Below are 15,791 nucleotides of genomic sequence, written 5' to 3'. Positions count from 1 at the left end.
AAGTCCTTCATATATCCTAATTTTCTGCAAAGGATCTTACCTATCATAAACTATTTAGTTATGTCTTAGGCGTAGTTGATGAATGACAGAAATAATATCATCAAAATATTTTCTTCATAATATATGACTTGGGAAGTTTAGGGAGAGAGTTTTGTAGTACCATTGGGCTAGAAATGGAAATACCTATTTTCGCCTATGACTTCTTTAATAATATATTCGTTTATAAGTATACATAGTAATATATGTACATATTATATACATGCCTTAAGATATTATATATATATACACACACACACACATGTATATATAATGAGTATATATATATATACTCATTAGGATATTCTGCAACTTAATATAATTCCTCATACTCACGGTTTGCAGATCATGGATGTCTGTTATTAAAGACTTAGTTCATAGCTTTTAGTTGGGTCTAAGATCACCAGATTTAGCAAAAGCAAAACAAAACAAAATAAAAACAAAGAAAAGAACTAAGACACTCAACTAAATTAGAATTTTTACATGAACAAGAGTTTGTGGTGTAAGCATGTCCCTTGCAATATTTAGGACATATTAAAATTATTCCTTATTTATCTAAAATTCAAATTTCACTGACACTAGGTATTATCTGGCAAACCCTGATTGGGTTCCAACACTATCTTTACACTGAGTATGTATTTTCCACTTCACCTGGAAATAATTTTGATTAATACAGACAGAACATATAAACACTTTTTATGGAATTTTATAAAGACCCACTTTTTCTTTATTTTCTCTAGAGAAGTGAGGTTTGAAATTTTTTTCTTTAAAGAAATTTAAATTCAAAATCAAATTTTATTTGAAAAGGAGCCAAAATGTAGAAAGCAATGACATTTTAAGAAATTAGAAAAATTGAGCTTGCTACATAACCTAAAAACTATTGCTTTTAAAATTTTGTATTTAAAATAAAACTTTATTTATAATATTCTTAAGTTATTATGATGGATACTGAAGAATGAGAGTTTCATACTTTAATAAGAGTACCAAAATTTGTGAGTCCCGAAAGTTGCCCAGCGTTTTGGGTAATCTCACTGTGATATCTGCTTATTTAATGACATATCTAACTTTGAAGTTTCTTTTTGATTTTAAGATGAGATGTTGGTAATAGCAATAATTTGTGATGATTTCTGAACTAGCGTTGGCTTAAAAATGATAATGACATTTCCCTTGAAAAGGCTAACCTGATAAATTGAAAAGAATAAATTCTATTAAAGACTAATTTTAGTAAACTTTATTTTTTATTTAAATATAAATAAATCCCATTCTATTTGAGTTACTTAAGAAATCTTATTTATATTTTCTTCCATTTTATATATATTACTTTTAGAAATGTAATTATGTTCTGGGAACATAAAGGATTATCTTTATCAATTATTTTGCTGTCGCTATAGTAAGGTCTACTTTCTGTATTTTAAAGATATGTAAATATGAGCGTTGAATAATGTAGTTAATTAAGCATCAAGTTAAGAACAATATTATAAATGTATATTTGGATTGAATGTTAATGAGAATGATTATACAATGAAGTGTTTTCATCTTGTCTACCAAGAAGTTTATATGTAAGTAAAATGAGGTACTGACATCTTCAAAAATAAATTTTAAATATAGTTAAAGGTCTTTCTGAATTAGCCACTTGTTTTTTTCTTTTAGTTTTGTTTGACTGGAGCCAGAACATTTATAGAGTCAATTTTAAAAAATAACTTTTGGGGAGAGGGCTATGGAATTGAAATACTCTCTTTTGGGCGGTGTTTCCAACCAATGTTAAAAGTCTAGCATCTGTGGAACTTCTTGATACATCTATGTTCTGTTCACTTTTAATATGAATTCTAAATACTTAGTGTTCTTTATTTAAGACTGTTGTTGTGATGTGTGGTTTTGAGTACTGAATAATGCGAAAAATCATGCATTTAGCTTTTAGATTAGCCTAGATTATTCTGTTGCATTGCCTCAGTTCTGTCATTACGGTGAAGAAGCTGTATGCTGTGTTTTGGTTCATCTGTAAAAATAAACAGTAAAGTACAAAGATGTATCTTTCAAGGCATATTCTCAATTTTTTCCACTGCTTTTTCTTTTCAGGGCCCTCAAGGACCTCAAGGTCCAGTTGGATTCCCTGGACCGAAAGGCCCTCCTGTAAGTGCCATAGGTTTTCTTTATCTTTCTCCATTGGACAATGTTTTCAAACTTTTGAGAGTCATAGTTTATATTTTAAATAATTTTTAGATACAAATAGTGATGAAAATTCTAATAAAAACAAAATTGCAATTCATAGTGTCAAAGAATGTACATTTTTCAATTTGTTCAATTTATCCAGTTTCAGTTTATTGAGTGTTTCTGATGTAATTCAAATATATCTTAGTAAATATCTTTTCAAAGTATATCAAAGACGGAAACAACATGCATGGGTGTTATTCTCTCAAATACTCCTCTTCTGCAATGAATATTACTGATGGCATTAAAAACTGTTACTGATTCTTAAATATTTTTTATTAGTATTTCTCTTTAGTCTTCCATCACCCAATGTGTCCTTCAAAACATCACTTCCTAAACATTTTCTAGCATTCTGACATTACTTACATCTCATTATAATTTGTTTATTTGTATTTAATACTTTTGTCTCTATAATGCATTCTTTTAAACAATGTAATGCTAACCCTTCCTGAATTATACCCCTTTTATAAAATTTGCTCAGGTATTCAATTATCTTCACAAAGTTAATTGAAATCCTTTATTCTCATACTTAAATATTCATGGGAACATAGGACATGCTCAGTGCTCAGTTGTTTTCTACTTCTTTTCTTAGCAACCTACTCAGTTTATTAATGAGAACTAGAATCAACTTACCCACTGTTTTAGTCCATTCTGGCTCTGAAAACAAAAAAAAACCCCAAAACCAACCAAACAAAAAAACACACACAGAGACCAGATTGCTTATAAACAACAAAAATATATTTCTCACAGCTCTGGATGCTGGAAGTCCTAGATCAGGGAGCCAGCATGGTCAGGTGAGGGCCCCCTTTCAGGTAACAGACTTCTTAATGTATCCTCATGTGGCAGAAGGGGTTAGGGAAGAAATTCAGGTGGAGGGATAGAGCCAAGCTCATTTTCCTACAAATTAATTGGCTCATCTTCATTGTGATCAGAAAATGTGTATGTGTGTGTGTTTATATGTAAATTCACACATACCCCTTTGTGTAAATTCACAGATACACATACACAAATGGATTATGTATTGAGTGCTTGGAATGTTCGTGTTTAGAGTCTGTTAATCTCTTGCCAATGTCAGAGCAATGGAGCCTCATTTATGTCATTGATCTCATTCATGAAGCTTCCACCTTCATGACTTAAGCACCTCCCAAAGGCCCAAGTGGCTAATAACATTGCCTCTGAGGGTTAGGGTGTCAACATATGATTTAGGATTTCAACATGAATTTCAACACAAAGTTTCAGGCCATGGCACCCATGTGTCTAAGGAAGTTGCTCTCAAAGTGTGGTCCACGGATCAGAGCATCGTAGCACCACTGGGGATTTGTTAGACATGCCACCTCACTCAGCTAATCAGAACTCCAAGAGAGGGGCCCAGTCTGTGTTTAGCAAATTTTCCAGAGAGTTCTGATGCATGCTAAAGTTTGTGAGCCATTCTTCTGGTCTACACTAGAAAATGCTATGCAAACTTTAATGTGCATACAAATTGTGTTGATACCTTGTTAAAAATGTAGATTTGATTTAGTAGGTCTGGGGTGAGTCTTGAGTCTTGACATTACTGACAGGGGTCCAGGTGATGCCATGCTACTGCTCCATGGGCCAGACTTTAAGTAACAAAGCTGAAAAATGTTTTGGCTGAAAATAAGACCAACATAGTTTGAATATGATCTACTCAGCAGGAAGCTAAGTATAGTTAAAATTTTCAGTCAATAATTTGAGAACCAAATGATTTTTCACTGTAATAATACAGATAACTAAATCATTACTAGTAGTTTTACTCACATTCTGGATATTTACATTTGGAGGCTCATTGATATACATTTTTCAACTGAATATTCTAAACTGATTTTTGAACTGAATCTTTTTGACAAAACCACAACATTCACCTTGTATGAGGCAGTTTTATGGAACTTTTTATATACGCCAGTATTTCAAAAATTGTATATCCCAATTCTCTATTTTCAAATAATTATAGTTAGCCAAATACAGCTCAATAACAATCTTGCTTAAAGAAACAAGTCAGAAAATTCTGCACTAAGACGTTAAAATTTAAATAAATGTTGCCTCTGATTATGTTATACTTTTAAACATGTTGAAAATAATTTATAAATAATTTATAATGCATATGTGTATCCAATTGTTATTGAATTGGATAACTCTCAATTTCACTGATAACTTTCAAATGTGACTTTAGCTCACATCTTTAAAAAATGAATTATTTATCATGAAATACTGACAGTATGTATTAAATGTTGAAGCAATCTCTTTTGACAATTTTTAGACACTGTGTTGAAAATATTATTTCAACACTAACAGTTTTGCTTTATTACTGCAAACATATGAAAAAAAGGACGGTTATCTGTATTATAGTATTTTAAAAAGCTTAATGCAAAAAACTAGTATTAAATATAGGATGGCATCGATACTATCTGCATATAATGTTGTTTACCCACTATCTCAGTTTCTTTCCAAATGTAATATTTGTCTTGCAAAGTTTTCACATGTAGAGAAGTGAAAACACAGTTCCAAAAATGATTGTATACATAAGACGTTTTTCATAAGTATTTTGAAGCCATGTGCATAGATCATTGTTTAGCAACATAAGAAGCAGTGATATGTATAACTTCCACATTATCATACCATTTATATTTGTACATATTGTACATATTGCTAAGAATTGTTTCCTTCATGTAATGTAATTTTATTGTCAAAGAAAACCATTTGACCCATTTTTACTCAGACTTTTTCAATCCATTCTCCATGTATCTTTCAACAAGTTTTGAGCCATTAATCATGCATGCATCTTGTCTCTAAGAAGTATTAGAAGTATAATAAATGCTTACACTTGAGAAGCATGCAGTCTAGTTGGAGAGACATGACACTGTTAAGGAACACTGCTTTCACTGCTAAACAAAATGATTTTTATACTCTGTTACTGTCGCAAGTGAAACATTAGAACATGAAATAAAAGTACCTGTTATTTCTCCGGTATACAGTTTTATAACATTTAGGATGGAAATGCCTTCATCTCTTTCATATGGAAAGAAGAAATTCAGGTGGAGGGATAGAGCCAAGCTCATTTTCCTACAAATTAATTGGCTTATCTTCATTGTAATCAGAAAATGTGTATATGTGTGTGTTCGTGTGTGTGTGTGTGTTTATATGTAAATTCACACAGATACACATACACAAATGGATTATGTATTGAGTGCTTGGAATGTTCATGTTTAGAGTCTGTTAATCTCTTGCCAATGTCAGGATATAGTTACCTCATGTAAGAAGAATTTTAACTTGAGGTGATTAAGATTTATAACACAAGTCTTATGAGATACATTCTGTTTATAGAAGAGGAAAAATAAAAATTCAGTTCCAATGGGAAGTGGAAAAATTTCATTAACGTTTATTTGTAAGTGTCTTTTCACAGATCGCCTTGCACACTCTAATTTCAGTAAATTTGTTGCCACTGTCCTTCAACAACATCAAAGGGGCAGTCTATTTTGACCAATACAATTATTTTAAAATTAATGCTGTGAAATTATTTGGTAATTATTCTGCTTTATCTTATTGGATGGTAGGGTGGGACCATTATAATTATTTAGAATTAATCACTTAATATTTGAAATATATACTTAAATCAAGAAAAATGATGATGATATGAATTCTTTATGTAGTCTATTAACACTGTTCCCTCACAATATGTAGGAAGGTCTTTAAAAATCATGTTGCATTCATACCAAGGTGATGTCATTTTGATCTAGGACCACCATTTTAAAGGGTTATTATATTTTGCAATCAAAGTGTAATCTATGCTTCTCAAATCAGCAAATATAATGAGATATTGAAATATATATTTACAAATTTGTTAGAAAACATGCAAATGGTTTATGCTGATGACAAAACACTTCATTTGAGAGGCGTTTTAGTATGGTGGGGAAAAAAAAAACTCATATTTACTATCCTTTAGCTGCCACTCTCTGTGTTTTTAGTTAAAACTTCTACTCCTGCCCCCAGTTGATAGTACATTTATTCCTATATGTAGCAAAATACTAACAAACTAAAGAATTTGTTTTTATTTACTATTTTGAATTACTGAACTTACATGGAATCTACTATCAATTAACTACTTATTTCTGTGCTTCACCTTTAAACTGAGGGCAGAGCTAACTCTTATATTACTGTACACCTGATGCCTAATACATAAAAATATGTAATAGATGGTTATGAAAGAAAAAATGTTTGGGGCCTTGGTTAAAAACATTCCAGTTTTGGTCTTTTCAGGGGCTGACTCTAGAATCACTGAGGTGATCCTGGGAACCATGAGCAAATCACTGAGCAAGCAATAATCTTGTGAAATGTCATAAGAACCGTCATTAATTAGAGCTGTTAATTCACATGGCAGCCAGGGATGAGATGAGATCAGGGAGCAGAGCTGGGACTGGACACTGTCAGAAAGCCTTTCTCCTGAGCTGTTGGAGCCAACGTCAAAAAAGTCTTACTCCAGAAGAACAAAGCTGTCAGTGAAAATAATCTTTTGAAACAAAGCCTTTTCTTCTAACTCAGTATAAAAATAATTGATATTTGAAAATAGATTTTTGTAAATAATGTAATTTTAAGATAAATAGACTTAGTTAAATGATTAACATAGTGTGAGAGGTGTATCTGTTATCATTAAAATATTATTAAAATAATCATTTCTCTTCATTTATCTGGAGGGTGAGAATATTTCGGCCTATACCTATTTAAACCTGTTTTAAAATCTGACCCTAATACTTAATGGTTTCTGAGTAGGGTGAATAATCCATAATGCAGACTAAAGAAGCAATCCATTTCTACTAAGTATCTAAAACACAGGAACTGCACAGAGTTGTTTACTTTAAGTACTTAGGTTAATTGCTTCATTTATTTCTTCAGTCATGACACAGACAGCATCCTCTAGAGAAAGTGATAACATAGCAGAGTTGCTGTCCAGTGCTTAACAAACATTATGTGTCCAAGAGGATATTTAAGAAAACCGACTGGGAAAATTTGGCCCTGATGACTTTGAAAATTGAGCATAGTGCCTTACCTTGTTTCCTTTACTTGAAGCAATTGAGAGACAAAGTGCCCTTGTTTATAAGTTCTTATCTTAGAACTTATAGAAGTTCTATAAGTTAGAAGCTCAGACCACCACTAGAGGACACTATCTTTCTGCTATCCAAATCTTGCTGCACAGGAAATTGAGTTAGGAACAGAACACCAAAAAGGGGGGAAAATACTCATTTGTCAAGTACCGAAGAACTAAACCTTCTTGTAAAATTAAAAATACAGATCTGTATGAATAGGTTTTTAAAAAATAGATGCTAATGAAATCATTTAGATGTAAAATGTTCATAATGGAGTAATAGAATTTTCTCTTGGTCACAATTACAGATAAAATTATCCTAGAGAGATATATACACATACTACTGTATATAAAATCAACATGACATCAAAATATGATACCTAATGAAAATATTATGAGAAAATTGTCCAATAGATTAAAGTATAAAAAATTTCAAGAAATATTTATGACATGTGGTATTTAATATTTGTGATTTCAGGGTCCACCTGGGAAGGATGGCCTACCAGGACACCCTGGACAACGTGGAGAGACTGTAAGTGACCCCACTCTTTTGATTGAAATTTTCCGTCTCTAGTACCTCATCATTTCACAGAAAGTTACTTTATTATTAATAGCTCCTTTATTCGGTTACAGACAATGGAGAAACTAATTTCATGGAACTTTTATTAAAATATATATATTTGATATATATATCAAATATGATTTAGTGAGACCAAAGAGTAAAATTGTTTGGGTTTCCTCCCGGGAATTACATCTGCATGAGGAGCATAAAATAAACTCTTTAACGGAGAATCCATACTCATATATATTAAAATATATATATATATATAAATTACATAAATAGACCCAAATTTGTATCCCACCACAAATGAATATACTTGAGGATATGTGGTGTTACTTGATTTGACCATCCTTATTGTCAAGAATGGCGCTTTAGGGATGATGGAGAAGACCCCATTATCTTTTCGACACTTCTACAAGGTTGTCAACATTGACCCTTTTACAGAAGTATTTGTTTAAAGATATATTCCATCCAACCCTATCACATGTCCACGCTCTAAAGGAAACACATTATACTAAGCCATGCATTGAATACATTCTTCTATCCAGAACAAAGGGATGAAATATTTTCTGATGTTGGAACCATAAGTCTATAACTGGGTTGAAACAATGTCAAATGCATCCTCTAGCCTCAAGTAGGAAAATGTAAATGAAAAATGTAACTGAATTTTATTTTTAAATTATGAGGACTATAACATTAAATAAATTGTTTGAACAATTTATGTGAATAACAATGATTTGGGCAAGGGGGAAACTGGCACCTGAAGTATGGTTTAAAAATCCCGGCGGGCTTATTTACTTATTCTGCCACTGTTACTAAACCATGTGTCTGGCTTTTCCAGGGAGATGTTAGTCTAATCAGAAGTTATCATAGCTTAGCACCTTTCCTTGGACTCAATTCTTGGATCTCACCATTGATTAATTTTATCCAGATTTCTTGAGGAAATCACAACACAGACTAGCTTTGACGGTGTGGTTCAAAGTCATTTTAGGGCATGCAGCCAGCATGAAGACATATTTGGAGTTGTACTGTAGTGCACACACACAGCAACAAATCTGAAAACAGGGTGATTTTTTTGCGTATAGGATAAACAATCTATCAGCAGCAGCTCAATTCCTGTTTTGCTCACCAAGCGACGATGCTTAGGGTAACAACTTCTTCATTTTAGTCAGATTGTAAACTTCAAAGTCTTGGATTTCAAAAGCGGAATCAAATATGATTTAGTGAGACCAAAGAGTAAAATTGTTTGGGTTTCCTCCCGGGAATTATATCTGCATGAGGAGCATAAAATAAACTCTTTAACAGAGAATCCATACTCAGATTTGCAAACCTACTCTCCAAATCTTGCAGTCAATCATTTTTAACTAAGTCATTGTGTAGCTTTGTGGGAGTAACTCTGGAATATTTTCAAACTGTCTTTTGGAAAAGGGATACCTAAAGAATAGGCACTGTAAAATCCCTTTTGTCTCCAATTTAATCAAGACCTTCTACTTCTACCAGAGGAACTATATTATTATATATAACATTTCAATTTAAACAAAGCATATTAAAACAGCATATTAACTAAGTGATTCTAAGATGGATATTCTCCTCTAGTAGTTTCTCATAGACAAAGTCTAGAATTATTTCTGGAAAACTGTATTCCTGATTTCAAATCCATTTTTTTTTTTTTTTGCATGGGCAAATCATATACGTTTACGCTTGAAGGTAAAGAACATCATAAACAACCCAAACAAAGCACTTTGCCAAGGAATCAATTAAGAAACACTAGAATTTCTTGAGTTCTTTAAAAATAACCAATCTCTATGGAAACATTCCCCCCCCCCCCCCCCCCCCCCTCCAATCTTCTCAGCCCTGCGCCAGGCACTGTCCACTTTTAAGAGCAAGAGTGAATCATCCCAGAGTCAGGAACCTTTTTTTCTCACCTTGTTCTGTGCTGACCGGTATTCAAAGGATTGCCTTGTACAAGAAAGAGTCAGAATCCAGAGCAGCCATGTTGCTCTATGTGTGTCACCTTATTTTCACGGAGGAATTCTTTTGTTGTATTTGAGATTTGTCCCCAGTGAGAAAGCCTTGAATTGAAGTTTCATTCTGATGTTTTACAATTCAAAGCTTTTTAAGGCCACTGGCAATAATTCGAAATAATTTCTGTTATACTGAAACAACCCAAATTTGTCTCGGGAACACACCTGCCAAATCCTACAGTCATCCTAAAATTAACTTAGTCTCCAACAGATTATCAAAGTAGGAGTTAACATTTTTATTGGGTCTTAGAGCAGACCCAGCGTAGCAAAGTGATCTCCGTTTTCAGGGACTTTGAAAAACATAATTTAACATGTTATTCTAAAATTAAATGGCAAGTATAGTCTTATTATATGACAATATTGAACAAGCACACTCCATTGTGAACTATAAAATTTTCTTGTACATGGTTTATTTGTGTCACATTTATTGGATATTTGCAAATACTCTGAATCTATTAAAGGAGCAGACATAAAAACAGGCTGTCCTCCACCTCCTCCCAAATCAGTCACCTACTCAAATGTGATAGCACCCAAGGTTTCTCTTTCCACATTTTTCACAGAATTTCCTAATTAAGCATTGATTTTTAATCAGTTGATTTTCATTAATTATTATTACAGTCATTTCTTGTGTGTTGTTCTTGCTCTCACAGTTACTGAGAAAAAAAAAAAACCTTGTAAGACTTTAAATTTTTTTTTCAAGTTCAGTATTGCATTTATATCTTCATGTCAAACTTAGTGATCAGAAATTGGGAGAAGGGTAATCCAGACAGAGGGAATAGACTTTGAAACTATGTGGAGTATGGCTATGCAGAGAAAGGTTAGAAAATCAGCATGGCTAGAATGTAAAACATATTCTATGATATATTTCCCTTGTATTAATTTGTTTTGGTATTTTTTAAAGATTTTTTTAAAGATTTTATTTATTTATTTATTTATTTATTTATTTATGTATTTTATTTATTTGACAGAAAGAGAGAACAAGCAGGGGGAGTGTCAGGTAGAGGGAGAGGGAGAAGCAGGCTTCTGCCCGAGCAGGGAGCCCAATGCGGGACTCGATCCCAAGACCCCGAATCATGACCTGAGCCGAAGGCAGATGCTTAGCTGACTGAGCCACCCAGGAGCCCCAATGTTTTGCTATTAAAAGTGGTATCTCAAGACAAACGCTGCTGATCTTAAGAATTAATGGATTTTAAAAAATAGAAGGAATCAATGAAGGGGGGGAAATAGGAGGGGGAGACGAACCATGAGAGACTATGGACTCTGAGAAACAAACTGAGGGTTCTAGAAGGGAGGAGGATGGGGGGATGGGTTAGCCTGGTGATGGGTATTAAAGAGGGCACGTACTGCATGGAGCACTGTGTGTTGTGCGCAGGCAATGAATCATGGAACACTACATCAGGGACTAAGGATGTAATGTATGGCGATTAACATAACATAATAAAATAAAAAAATGTAAAAAAATTAAAAAATAAAAAATAAAAGGAATCTGTTTTCTTTCCCTGAAATGTCAGTTAAAGTTATTACAATTACAGGTTCTTTTCCTTTTTTTTTCTACTTATAAAATTTTGTTATTATAAATAATTTCATCAGTTATCTGGAAGGTTGCGATGCAAACACAGGACTACAGTGTCTGCCCTTTGCTTTTCAATCTTATTATTTCCAGTCTCATGTTGCCGTGAATACTTTTGCAAACGCTATTTGCTTTAATTCGGTTCTGAAGGTTTTTCTCCCCGTATTTTGAAGCTACTTCTCCAACTGTTAAATGTAAGTTAACTTACATGAGAAAGAAATTTGCCAATCATAAAACAGTCATATGGAATGAATAACCCACGAGTCTAGAGAAATATAGACACCAAAATATACGCTCAAAGCTTTGTCTAGTGACTACCTGCTGCTTACATCTCCCAGATTTTATCTTAATGGCTGCATTATTTACAAGGTACATTTGTAACTGTATTTTGGGGGATTTTAAGGAAGAATACTGATAAAATGCTGAAATGATTACTAATCATGCCCAGTGTTCTTTTTATAAATGTACTCTACATCCTGTTTTATTTTTGTTTTTATTTTGTTTTGATTCTGTTCTTGTTTTATGTTGGAATGCAGGAAAGGAAAATGCATTAATATCACAGCCCATAGATTTATCTCTGTATATAGAACCAGTGGACTGTTTCAAGAATGTCTAAATCATCATTTATTTTATCCATAAACATTGCTATGTTAAAATTCTCGCTATTGTTTGACCAGGTAGAATAGGGCTTCAGAATACGTTTTCCCTCCATCTTCATCCCATTATCTTCTTTTCTTTTTTAAGTTTATTGAAAGTAATCATTGGACTATAATGTGAAATAGTGAGGATGGTAAATTTAGAATTTTAAAGAAAACTGGAATATAATAACTCATATTTAAGCATTTAAAAATAAGTATTTTTAGGGGTGCCTGGGTGGCTCAGTCAGTTAAGCATCTGACTTGATTTTGGCTCAGGTCCTGATCTCAGGTTTGTGAGATTGGGCCCTGTGTCTGGCTCCATGCTCAGCTCATGCTTGGGCTTCTCTCTCTCTCTCCCTCTTCCTCTGCTCACCCCCCAAAATAAATAAAGAAAAACAATAAAATAAAATAAATTTTAAAAATAAGTATTTTTAGCCAAAAAGTGACTTTGTTTTAATGTGAGTTATATTACCAAATTTTAATTTATGCTTTTGTCATGAATAGCTTTAACAGATTATGCTTTCTTTCCTTAGGGATTTCAAGGCAAGACTGGCCCCCCTGGGCCAGGGGGTGTCGTTGGACCACAGGTATGTCCTTTTACTTTATTTCTCTAATAAATTTATTTTCCTGTTTATATTTTCATCTTTTCTATGCTGTATAAAATCTGCCCATTTTATTATGATTCAAAGTGATGTATTTTAGATTTTACATCACATTTAAATAAATGCAACTGGCCTAACTCAAATAAACTGCAGCAAACTATTACTTAGCTGAAGAGATTTTTCAGTTGGCTGCATAAATAAATGAGAATAAAACAAATAATGAAAATCAAGTCAGAAAATTCACAATGAAGTTAACGTGAAAGGCTGACCACAGTACTATCTGCGAAAACCACCAAAATTCTTTATTAGAAAAGTTGGCCATCATCTTTTCCTCGAATTTCAAATTACAAAATAACTTCAGATTTCTGAGTATAAATTAGATTTAGATGTATAATATGTTAGAAATATAATATAAAGCTTTGAACACAGATTTTTTCCTTAAATTGTAATATTTATAGTATATTGCATGTTTCTTAAGATTTTTGTCTTTATAAAAATGATTTCCATCAATGATAAAATATTAGTTTGTAACCTTTGAATATGTCTAAATAATGACAATGACAGATAGCTTTTTCAACATAGGTAGCAGAAAGAGTCTCAAAAATGGATGCAGTATACTGAATTATAGAATAATTTGTGAGAATAGAAAATATTTATTCTGGAAAAGTGGCATTGAATGGAAAGAACAAATTTAGTTTACTCAGCTGGAATTTTACCCCTGCTAATAACAAATCATAGCAAAAGAGCAGGAGCAGTTGAATAAGTGTTTTAATTATTTAATTGCTTTAAATAGTTTTTTCTCAGACTGTAATTGGTTCTTAAGACTTTGTAACTCAAATACACCCACAAACACAAACACACAAACCTGCACATCTAAACACACATATAAGCAGAGAAACAAAAAGCTGCATCTTCTTTCGAGGAATATGTGTGACAAAGGCAAAAATGAATTCTTGGAGTGGTTAATCATTTAATTCCAGAGATGAATCCTGAACCAAGGGAAATGCTGTTTACTCTTTTATAAAAGAAAAATGTAGTATGCATGATTTTTTTTTGGCATATTTTTTGTGTGTGTGTGCTGAAGAACTCTTTTTTTTTAAGATTTTATGTATTTATTTAGAGAGAGAACGTGCATGCGAGTGAGGGTAGTGGCATAGGGAGAGGGAGAGGGAGAGAGAGAATCTCAAGCAGACTCTGCGCTGAGCATGGAGCCCCATGCGGGGCTAGATCTCATGACCCCGAAATCAGGACGTGAGCCAAAATCTAGAGTCGGTTGCTTAACCGACTCAGCCACCCAGGTGCCTCCATGCTGAAAAATTCCTAACGGCTTACCTGTTTTGATTAAAAAAATACTCCCTCAAGAATTAGCTACTCTTATTTTTTTCATCTCAAGCAACTTCATGGCAATTTTCTGTGAAAAAATTTAACTTAAAGAATGATTCCTGTTACATTCAATATCCATGAATAGAAATGGCATTAAAGTCCAACTAGAATGTTATTCAAGGGACTTAACTGAATATTTGAGGACTTTACCCCTTTTGAAAATTCTTCTCTGCCTAATGTAGACATCTGGCTTCTGAGATCTTTGTTGTTGTTGTTGTTAAAGTATCAGGTGTTTTACTGAGGATGCGTTTCCATTGAGTTAGTTTTCTTTATTGGTTCTTTTAAGAGAGAAAATCCAATTCCTGATTTCAGTAACCTAATTTTCATGTTCGGACAAAAGAAGTTTAATAGGAAAATAGATTTAATAGGAACAATATTGATTGTGATATTTGATATTCACTCCTTTTTTTGTAGTCATGTGAATCCTCACTCATTTTTGTCTCAATGGTGATAGAGCCATTAAATTAGATCAATTTTACCTTGCTTACTACTGGAATTCCAGTGATCAGACATTCAAGAAAAATTCCTTTTTGGGGGAGTGTTTGTACCTTAATTGGGGGCTTTCAGCAACATATAATTAAAAGAATTTAAACCTAGAAATTTACACTGAAATATGAGGCAGCTACGTTCTTTATGCAAGACCAGAGGCTAAGAATCTGTTGCATTTTTAGAGAAATAACAGGGAATGATGATGCATAAGCAACTTCAACAATACATTCCACTGTTTAACAACTTTAGCATCTGGAAACTTTCCCTTTATATGTCTTTAACTTAAATCCTTCATTTTGCTTTATTCTAAGTGCAGATAGAGAGCAACTGGCCACCATTCTCTATTTACACTTGAAAGCTCATTAAACTTTAGCACCACAGAACAGCACCACTCAGGGGACACATAAATGACCCGACATTTTTCACTTTGGCATTTGTAGCAATTTAAGGCAGCGGGCTATTTGTTACAGTCTTTGGCTGGGAGGAACTGCCAGCCCAAACTCCAGGCCTGCGGGATTTCCCTGCTACATTCCCTAGACTTTGTCAAATGCATATAGGTTCTAACTACAGAGAGGTCTCCAGTCTTGGAAATTCCAAGGAGATCTGCTTTGGTTGTTTGGGTTCCAGGGGACCGAGGCTTATTATCAAGCAGTGATTCATTGAGTAGCTACCAATGTGGTACCAATGCCTCTTTTACTCCTAACCGCATTTGACATCTTATATAAAAAGAGGGAATGAGATGAAACTAGTTAAAAACCGCAGTTTTTAACAATACTTTGGCCTCACTCTGAAGCACTTCTGGCATCGAACAAAGAAAATAGCTCTTTGAATTTACCTAAGTCAGGTCTTAACCAAGGATGACACTTATTCTTTTCAGACTCCTCCCAGATATGCTGCTTTTCTGTTTTGTAGGACAGCGTGGAAATAAATGAGAATGATAACCTTCTGTGAAAGGGAGTACTACTTCTTTGGGATTTATGTTATCCTTACCAAAAGTAAAAGAGCAATCTAATGAGGTTTTGCTGATCCATTTTAGGGACCAACTGGCGAGACTGGTCCCATAGGTGAACGAGGACATCCTGGCCCTCCAGGACCTCCTGGTGAGCAAGGTCTTCCCGGTGCTGCAGGAAAAGAAGGTGCAAAGGTATGACACACTTGAGGAAACTTCTTGGCTGAAAGCATCC

At 33.5% G+C, this 15,791-nt stretch overlaps 1 protein-coding gene across 1 annotated transcript in view; it reads left to right on the top strand.

Annotated features, from left to right (window-relative positions):
* The window catches only part of COL11A1 (collagen type XI alpha 1 chain), a 206,989-nt gene that overhangs the window by 122,459 nt on the left and 68,739 nt on the right, over positions 1-15,791 (top strand). Inside the window, exons 37-40 of the mRNA XM_021690257.1 lie at positions 2,113-2,166; positions 7,818-7,871; positions 12,667-12,720; positions 15,644-15,751. Of these exons, the coding sequence (XP_021545932.1) occupies positions 2,113-2,166; positions 7,818-7,871; positions 12,667-12,720; positions 15,644-15,751 (270 nt within the window). The remainder of the gene's footprint in view (positions 1-2,112; positions 2,167-7,817; positions 7,872-12,666; positions 12,721-15,643; positions 15,752-15,791) is intronic.

This window comes from Neomonachus schauinslandi, chromosome 4 (genome assembly GCF_002201575.2).
Source record: "Neomonachus schauinslandi chromosome 4, ASM220157v2, whole genome shotgun sequence".
In the NCBI taxonomy this organism is placed as follows: domain Eukaryota; kingdom Metazoa; phylum Chordata; class Mammalia; order Carnivora; family Phocidae; genus Neomonachus; species Neomonachus schauinslandi.
This window is presented reverse-complemented; position numbering and strand designations above follow the sequence as displayed.